Source organism: Atta cephalotes (genome assembly GCF_000143395.1).
Source record: "Atta cephalotes unplaced genomic scaffold scaffold00001, whole genome shotgun sequence".
NCBI classification, from domain to species: Eukaryota; Metazoa; Arthropoda; class Insecta; order Hymenoptera; family Formicidae; genus Atta; species Atta cephalotes.
The window spans coordinates 14,627,899-14,637,560 of record NW_012130065.1 but is presented as its reverse complement, the minus strand read 5'-3'; the positions used below and the strand labels follow the sequence as shown (position 1 = coordinate 14,637,560).

Genomic DNA, 9,662 nt, shown 5'->3' with positions numbered 1-9,662 from the left:
ATTGTGACTGGGGACGAAAAATAGATTCATTACGATAATCCCAAGCGCAGAAAATCATGGAGAGTTCCCGGCCATGCTTCCACGTCGATGGCCAAACCGAATATTCACGGCTCCAAGGTCATGCTCTGTATTTGGTGGGACCAGCTCGGCGTAGTGTATTATGAATTGTTAAAACTGACTGAAACAATCACAGGCGATCGGTATCGAACGCAATTGATGCGTTTGAGCCGAGCATTGAAAGACAAACGGCCGCAATACAACGATAAAGTGATTTTGCAGCATGCTCGACCCCATGTTGCGAAAGTGATCAAGACATACTTGAAAACGTTGAAATGGGAAGTCCTACCTCACCCGCCGTATTCTTCAGACATTGCTCCCTCTGACTATCACTTGTTTCGATCAATGGCACACGACCTGGCTGACCAGCACTTCCGGTCTTATGAAGAAGTAAAAAATTGGATCGATTCGTGGATAGCCTCAAAAAATGACCAGTTTTTTCGACGCGGGATTCGTACGCTACCCGAAAGATGGGAGAAAGTAGTGGCCAGCGATGGACAATATTTTGAATCATAAATGTATAACCAGTTTTTTACAATAAAGCCTCGAATTTCGGAAAAAAAACGGCGGAAGCAAAGTTATACCTAATATATTTATTATATTAATGTTAGAAATAAATTAATATAATAAAAGGCTATGAATTACTCTAGATTAAATGAGAAAAATTTTTTAATAAACAATCAAATTATATACAAACTCAAACAGACATTTCGATCCTTATCGCGTCATTCTCAATGTTAAAATTTAAAATGTTACTGGTAATCTCGCAAGAACGTTCGCAATTAATCAATTAAACGCATATAATTATTCGCATGTTCGAACAGAAAAAGATAATAATGATTCCTTGTGAATTCCAGAAAGTAGTCTCTATATTAATATTAGGTGTAGTAAGAAGAAATCCATTATTTTTGCATGAAATTGAATGGAAAAATAATAGATTTCTTTTTACTACACCTAATATTATATTTAGCAAATGAAATGGCGATCCTAGGCCTTTCATAAGATATTTTTATAGATAACACAAACCTATGAATGGATTAAGATTAATCGCAAGTTTTTCATAAAAATAGCTTTCTATTCTACAAATAAAATTCTCCTTAAATAACTCTTAATCAATAACACATTTTTTACATACTTTGATATTTTATATACTGGAGTTATACATAAATTTATTATGATTATTGTACATTACATAATACAAAGTTATTAAGTTTTATTACATTATTATATATATATATAACAATATATTTTAATATAGAAAATACATATCAAAATTTATCAATTAATTGCAAGATATGTTGTTGCTCTGCTTCTTTCCATTCTGTGTCACCAGCATCTCCTAAATTACCGGCGTACTCTAGTTTTAAAATAAAAAATATGTGAATGAATACATTATTTGATATAAATTTGTGATTAAATATGCCGTTAGATTTATGTCATTTACCTCTCATGATGTGTCGAATTGTTTTAAGGGATGCTCTTCTTTGTGCCAAGATTCTTGTCACTCGTTGTTTGACTGCAGGCGGACAACCAGTGCAAGCTTCCAAAAGTACATAATCTACTAATTGTAATATAAATAACCCACCATCTAATCTTCTCAAATAAGACTCTTCTTCGTCTTCATCCTCCTTGTGATAAAAATAAAAAATCGAGAACATAAATTTTTTAAACTTTTCGCTTTTAGATATCTCTGTTAAATGTTTCTGATTATGTATGTACCTTTCCATTCTTTTCCACTTCTTCTACTTTTTCAAGATATTTAAAGTGTAATTCCATTAATCTATCAACTTTCTCATAATCATTCTCCGTAAACTTACTAAGTAATCTTTGACGCTGTTGTCCTTTACAATTCTTCAACATGCTTGCTATGATTGAAATAACATGTTCTGCAAAAATACTGTTTATTATTTTACTATAAATAATTAAATTGATTAATTTAATATATTAATATATATCGAGACTATACATTCTTTAATACCTTCATGTTCTTCTGCAGTAAGCATTTTTTTTCTATTTTTTGTTGGAGTTTTCATAAACAGAGGAAATATAGTTCGCAATCCAAGAATATCTACAAATTTGCTGCAGTTATCTCTTCCATCTGGGCCATTCATAGCGTGATCTAAAACCTACAACATTTCAATTTTATATAATAAATCCAACAAAAGGTGTTGCAAATAAACTCACTTTGAGAGATCCATTTCGTGACATTTTTTTTTCTCGCAACATTAAGTTCATAAGTTGAAGACCTTCACCTCGCAGAAATCTATCACGATTTACTGTAGCCATTAGGCTTGAACACAAAACATTAAATAAATTTTCCATCATCTCTTGTTCCTCTGCAGTTTGTGGATCATGCCTCTTATAATACTGTAAATAATCAATTTTAAAATAATTCAATTTGATAACATTATGTGCAGTGCACAGATTATTAAAAAAATACATACAGCTAATTGTTGTAACAAAACATCAATTCCATCCAAATCACCTAAAAGAAGTCTATTTTCTGGCGTGTGCTGCAAAAGTATAGATAGAAGTTCACTGGCATAAAGTTTGTTCGCGTCGAAAGGTGTTTTCGTTTTAATTCGGCGCAATAACCATTGCATTAGACCCTGTTTTCCTGCATCTGCACATAGGTCTGGTCTAAATTCCAACAGGTTTTCAAAAATAGCTAGAAATAAAAAAAATCATTGTTGAATTAATTCAATAGAAATAGTTTTGTAGAAATAAAAAACAAACAATATGCATTTATTAAATTACCAAGTGTGTTATAGACACCGTCACTCTCTTCTTTTACTGTTTCATCGAGTCTCTCAAGATTTTGTACTAGAAGAGCACAAACTTGTTGCTCCAACAAAGCATCAATAAGTGTATCTGCACCTTCTTGACTTTCATGTAATATGTCTACATCAGTCAATTCCTGCAGAAGATCTACCACGCCAACTGCTATATCAGTATTTTCATGAGACAACAATTCTAATAGAGAAGGCACAGCGCCCAGTTCTACCATTAACTGATACAGATCTGGATTGGTCGCTATGATATGAAGCTCTTGTAGAGTTTCATGCAGTTCTACCTCAGATTCCATAAATCTGCAAAAGTCCAAAGAGAATAGAATTATATTTGAGATTTTCTCCTGACAAATATGTATATAGCTTCCATGTTTGCATACTTTTCTGGTTGATCTGGGAATTTAACTCTCATTTCTTGATTTCTCAGAGCTCTCTTCTCAAACAAAAGAATCATACGTTTAAGCGTCGCTTCGTCCAGAGCTTCGACTTCGGGAGCCTCAGTTTCTACATATTTTAATATATCTTGCTTCTCCTTTTCCGTTAATTGTGGTTCAACTACATCATTAGTTGACGAAGGTAAAGCAGCTCTAATAGGTGTAGCAGGTTCATCGTTCCTAGACGGTACTACATCGAGTTCCTTGGGTTGTCGTTGACGTGCATGATATGGTGTTTTTATCACTCTCCTTGGCCTTTTTGCATTTTCCCATTCATCCTCGTCATCCTCCTCCCCTGCTGTCGGTCGTTTCGGTGTGTTTGGAGGCTATACATATTATCACTATTTAATTATCATACGTTATTTGTAGCAAACGAAAAAGTAAATCACAAAATTAATAAAGAAAATTTTTATAAACCGAAATTTGACTATAAGCGAGAGGTTAAATTAAATAATATATATATATATATTGTAGAGTTAAATATAAATTATACAAATCGCTAATTCGATTACATACCTTATAAGACAATAATTCTCCGATATCCATTTGTCAAAAATAGATTGGTTTAAAAATTATGCTCAAAAATGTAAAAAATTTGAATTGAATAATTTATATTGTCACTTTGATATTCACATTCATTCAACAATATTTGAGTTCTCTCAATTGTCAATTCTCTTGCAATTTCACTCTCTGCAGTTATTTCTTGTTTTGTGGAAAAAAGTCATAATTTATCCTAACCTGACCTAATCGACCAACCTAACCTATTATTAACCAACCTAACTGTTTAAGAAAATCGTGATAAATTCATATGAAAAAAATTTTCGTATAAAAATCTATTATTGCAATTACATGAATTGTTATGCAAATAATTTATACACATACAACGCAAGGTATTTAACGCTATATTTAACATGATTGCGTTATCTCGATTAGCGCAAACTTTCTCTCGTTTATCGCAAATGACATTACGCTCGTCGAGCAGTTTAGAAAAGAAAACGAATCTATATCGTCAATTGTATGCAAAAATATTAGCATGTGGGCCTATAACGCTCGCAGATTACATGAAAGAGATCTTGATTCATCCCACTGCAGGTTATTATACAACTAGAGATGTTTTCGGACAAAGAGGCGATTTCACAACTTCTCCAGAAATCAGTCAACTTTTTGGAGAAGTATGTAACTCTTCGAACTGAAAAAGATCTGTATTTATTTATTATGTCGATGATCTCATAAGAAATTATGAAGTTAGCATTGCAATGATGTCTTTGAAATAATTCTCTTTTCTTTTATTATTTATTTCAAAATCATCAAGAAATTATTATCTACAAATAATTTATACATTAATCATTATTTATAGATTATAGCAATTTGGATAATCAATGAATGGAGAAAGATTAGCAGAGATTCTATCCAACTTGTGGAATTAGGTCCAGGAAGAGGTACCTTGATCAATGATATCCTACGGGTATATTTTTAATATGACATTACAAATCTAACACACAACTGTAAAAATTATGAGTTGTTTCTCATTTTAGGTGTTCAAGAAATTGAATTTTTCAAATAAGATATCAGTTCATCTAATAGAAATCAGTCCTGTTTTGTCTGCAATTCAAGCAGAAAAATTGTGTACAAAAAGTAAAAGTATTGAGCCAAGAGTCAATGAAGACCAAAAGAATTCTATTACGCATTATAGAGAGGGTGTTACGAGAGACAATGTAAAGATATATTGGTATTATTCTATCAATGATGTTCCTAGAAAGTTCAGTGTATTTATTGCACAAGAGTTCTTTGATGCTCTGCCAATACATAAATTTCAGGTATGGAAATATTAGAACGTTGATACTAATGTATTATATTATACACATTGTACAATAAGCCATTATAGTAATAAATCAGGAATCAGAAATTCCAATCACAGTAGAATACGAGAAAAATAATTGATTATGATTAGCTAATTTCTATCTTCTGATTTCTGATTCATTACTAATGACTTATTGTAGAATGTACATTAAATATATAAGGGATAATTTTTACAAAAGTCATATCGCTTGATTTTAGAAAACTGATAAAGGTTGGAGAGAAATCTTAATAGACATAGTGCAAGATTCAAAAGAAGAAAGATTTCGATATGTACTTTCGCAAATGCCAACAGCTGCTTGTAAAGTATACCTATCTGTGAGCATTTATTCGTGTCGTTTTATGTAGCATTTAAGTTTTAGATAATAGAGTAATAAGAGATATCTTTTAGCCGCATGAGAAAAGAGACCATGTAGAAATAAGTCCTCAGTGCTCTGTGATAATAGATTATATGTCTCAATTTTTGTGGGAATATGGAGGATTTGCACTAGTGATTGATTATGGTCACGAGAGGGAAAAGACCGATACATTTCGCGCATTCTGCGAGCATAAATTACACGATCCCTTGTTAAATCCTGGAACTGCAGATCTGACTGCGGATGTTGATTTTTTATTATTAAAAGAGATTGCACAGAAAGACGATAGATTAATCACGTTTGGTCCAGTTACGCAAAGAAAATTCCTGAAAAGTCTTGGCATCGATTTACGGTTAAAAATGATTTTACAGAATGCTTCTAATAATCAAAAGAAATACATTGAGTCAGGATATCATATGATAACCGATGAAGATAAAATGGGAAATTGTTTTAAGGTGTTATCCCTCTTTCCTTTTGTTTTAAAAAATCATTTGAATAAATGGTCTGTAACAGGATTCGAAGATAATAATAAAATAAAATCTTGAATTTTTATTTTCAAATATGAAAGAAAAAAGAGAATTGTATGTATATTACTATTAATTATATTTTTATACATTAATTATATAATGACATATATGTATATATAATAAGCATATAGGTAATTAATATTGTACAGACAATAAAAATAAGTTTATATAATAAAAGCTCTTTAAATTTATTTTTAATTATTAAATAAGTCTAACTTTTCCAAACAGAATTATAAATGTTTTTATTATAAAGAGTTATATGAGATAAAGAATTATTTTTTCCACAAATTTTAATTCGTTATTCTTTTATTTTAAATCTTTAAAACTGTCTTTCCAATTTTCACTGCTTGCTATTAATAATTCAGCATTTTTAGTATATATGCAACAATCATATTTTTTACGGTGATCATAACATATGCTGCGAGTCAATTATACATTGATACTGGGATACTCTATGAATGTCAGAAAAATGTGAAAGGGCGCAAACGATTCATACACGTGAGCTTGGTAGCACGTGAACGGTTAGTGAAAGGAACATGTGCAAGACGTTAAGAACTAAATAAATAAGTAAATAGTTACCGGTTCGATATTGATATTTAAAAGTGTCATTGCTGTTTAAGAAACTTTATCGACTCAACATTCTCATCTCGGATTTAAATAACATTACTTTTTGCTAAAAACTGCTACTACTTTAAACTCATTGAAAAACTAAAATTTTAATCTTTTGATATAATATTTTGCAAGCGATTAATTACTCTTTTATGTAAGATTTTATTATCTGATGCAATTAGCACTAAATTCTATAGATAAAAAATATGTAACGAAAATTTTATTATAATCTTGACTTCAATATTTTTCTTGATCAAAGTATATATAATTACGTTTTTTTTAAACTCTATTGGTTGATTAATCGCATAAGTTCGCATCTTGGATCACGCGTTTATCATGCTTTTCCCGTGGAGACCTCGTGTATAAGACATTACATTTTTACGTAATACACGTGAACAGTACGCGAAAAACATACGCGAGCCAGCAATCTCGAAAAGTCCTTGACCCTTTTCTTCGTGATTTTACTTTTACTTAACGTATCTCGCGTGCATGCCCTAGTCCCCACTTCCGCAAACTCCTTTCGCTTGTTCCTAACACTCATCTCGGTGAGTCGAAGTAGACCGTTTCACGAAGGACCATGGTTCGCGACAGAACGAAAGAACGTATCTTCAGTTTATTATCGAGAATACTCATCGCGCGAATATTTTTGCGGCGGACTCCAGAGTTTCTCTCATCACGACAGAACATTCGAACCGCGAGTAAGATTAAAAACGCATTCTCTTAGGAATTAGTGTGTTACTATTGGAAAAAAAAACAAATAAGAATATATAGTAGCAGTTATAAGTTTAATGCCGCAATGAGATTTCACTGGAAAGAATTAGTTAATGATATTATTTCGATTAAGGATATTAAATTTTTGAGATAGTGACTGCGAATAGAAAGTTTTAAATTAAAGAGTAAAAAAATATAATATATAAGCATCTCAGAAATCAAATTGCTCAATTCTACAAAATAATATGAAAAGATTGAATAAAATACTTATTAATTCCTAGTGAAATTCTATATTGTTTTAATCGACGAAATTTTCAATGATTCAGTTTGAAAGAGTGATATAAAACTAAACATCTCGATTTATTATCGCAAATGTTTGCGGTGACGAACACGGAGAAGCTCGGGATCAACGATGAGCGTTTTAAATCTGCAGTAACGATCTCTAAGGCTAAGAATGTTGAATACAGGAAAGATTATTGCGGTGATGAAAACGATCCCAAAACATTGCATCTTGTGCGAGTTAAAGGATTTCCGCAGCTATTGCCCGAAGGTAATTCGAAGACTATATGCTGTCATCGTTGGCAACGAATAAAAGTTAAGTTTGCAATTTCATAAATTGCACATACATGCATTAAGGAAGTTTGTCGATATTTTAGGCATCCTCGCTTTGACCAATTATTGTCGATGGCTTCGCGAATTATCTTTATCGTATGCCTTGCTGAGCGATGAACTGCTCTTAACATTATGTTCGGTGAAGCAAATCCACTTGGAAACTCTGCGAATAGAAGCATATCCAGAAGCGAAGCCTTTTCCACTTGTTAGCAATAAAGCATGGTCCACATTTTTGAATCATTTGCCCGACATAAATCTTGCGCTGTAAGTAAAAACGAACTATATACATCTTGATTAAGAATTATTATTACAATATCCGCGCGATGCGAGTAAAAGTCGAAATAAGTTCTGCAGCTGTATTTTTTATTTTTCATTAGACTATCTTACATGACTGACGACGATAATAAAAAATTACTTTTCACATCGCACATCCCCGTAACACATTTGTATCTCAGCGATGCAACATCCGAGTCGATGTCACGCATAAGCAAGCAATGTCCACGATTGATAGAATTAGTTATCGCCACATATGAATCCGGCCCGATCGATCGATTCCTGATTTCCATGGCCAAGAATTGCTCGCACCTTAGTGCCGTCAGTTTGGGCGATTGTGAAATCACGTTTGTATTCATAAATATGCCATATCGCTACTCTAATTCAATATTGAAATAGCTTTATTAATTCCAAGATATTATAAATTTAAATTTTATTTCTTTCTTATGAAAATACACAATTTGAAAATTAATAATACTGTTATCTTTATTTTATTCATCACTAATGTTTAATTATCAATTTGTAGAATTTGTCAAAATATCTTAGAGTCTCATTAATAATAAATTATTATTAATATTGTAGATATTTCAATATTGCAGCAATGATATATATCGAAAAACATATATCACGTTTTTCCAACAAAATATTAATAAAAAATAATTTTTTTTCCATTTTATAGCTGTTCCGGATTAGCGAAATTCGTTGCGTTGTGCGCACATCGTCTGCAGGTATTGTACGTTTCGGAAACATCATTGATAGAAGATGCGGACTTCGATATCACTAAAGTATCGACGAACTTATCCTCGCTTCTTGGTCGAACGTGGATACCAGAATATGTACCATTATGGTAATCTTCTGAGAAGTGAAAAAGAGGTTTCAACAAAATTTACAGCCGTAACAGGATGCATAACGAAATAAAATATTCACGACGTACTTTTCTATTTTTTTTCATAAATTACATAACTTACAAAGATTTTGCAATGTCGAACAAAAAATTCAACATATTCACTTTTATGTTTATAATGCTTATAATATTTGCAGTAAAAAGCTGTTGAATAGTATTACTAAAAATTTGAAATAGTCTCGATATTCCACGTGCAATATTGTTTTATATATTAAATTAGCAATATATCGCAGAAATTAATTGATCGTTGCTGTTGATACCAAAAAATAGAAACTTTATTAGATTATAATAGTATTTTTTAGATGTAATATATATATAAAATAATGTAACGTTACTAGTACTTGTCTACCATCGTCGCATATAGTAGACCCGTATAATATTCAATATCCATCATATGTAATATTATGATAATGAGTAACAGTCTGTATATACATTATTTCTACATTATACTAAATGATCGGGCATTTAACATTACAATGTCCAACATTAACAGAAACATCACTTTTCTAATTTATAATTTGTCCAACTGCTCT

The 9,662-nt window shown here is 31.5% G+C and overlaps 3 protein-coding genes across 3 annotated transcripts in view; 2 read left to right on the top strand and 1 right to left on the bottom strand.

Moving 5' to 3' along the window:
• Nucleotides 1–6,197, top strand: part of LOC105617130 (NADH dehydrogenase [ubiquinone] complex I, assembly factor 7 homolog) — a 9,769-nt gene extending 3,572 nt beyond the window's left edge. Inside the window, exons 2-6 of the mRNA XM_012198706.1 lie at nt 4,260–4,452; nt 4,638–4,745; nt 4,816–5,097; nt 5,339–5,455; nt 5,529–6,197. Coding sequence (XP_012054096.1) covers nt 4,260–4,452; nt 4,638–4,745; nt 4,816–5,097; nt 5,339–5,455; nt 5,529–6,038 — 1,210 coding nt within the window. The 3' untranslated portion in view covers nt 6,039–6,197. The remainder of the gene's footprint in view (nt 1–4,259; nt 4,453–4,637; nt 4,746–4,815; nt 5,098–5,338; nt 5,456–5,528) is intronic.
• On the bottom strand, nt 1,198–3,826 carry LOC105617119 (beta-catenin-like protein 1). The gene is made up of 9 exons (XM_012198699.1): nt 3,797–3,826; nt 3,227–3,606; nt 2,815–3,146; nt 2,502–2,725; nt 2,242–2,424; nt 2,036–2,183; nt 1,777–1,943; nt 1,502–1,685; nt 1,198–1,414 (listed from the first exon to the last, which is right to left on the bottom strand). The coding sequence occupies exons 1-9, from the start codon at nt 3,824–3,826 to the stop codon at nt 1,326–1,328; spliced, it is 1,737 nt and encodes a 578-aa protein (XP_012054089.1). The 3' UTR covers nt 1,198–1,325.
• A 1,515-nt stretch (nt 6,198–7,712) lies between the features above and the next one.
• On the top strand, nt 7,713–9,076 carry LOC105617097 (F-box/LRR-repeat protein 3-like). The gene is made up of 4 exons (XM_012198678.1): nt 7,713–7,890; nt 7,997–8,216; nt 8,330–8,572; nt 8,905–9,076. The coding sequence occupies exons 1-4, from the start codon at nt 7,713–7,715 to the stop codon at nt 9,074–9,076; spliced, it is 813 nt and encodes a 270-aa protein (XP_012054068.1).
• The last annotated feature ends 586 nt before the right edge of the window (nt 9,077–9,662 follow it).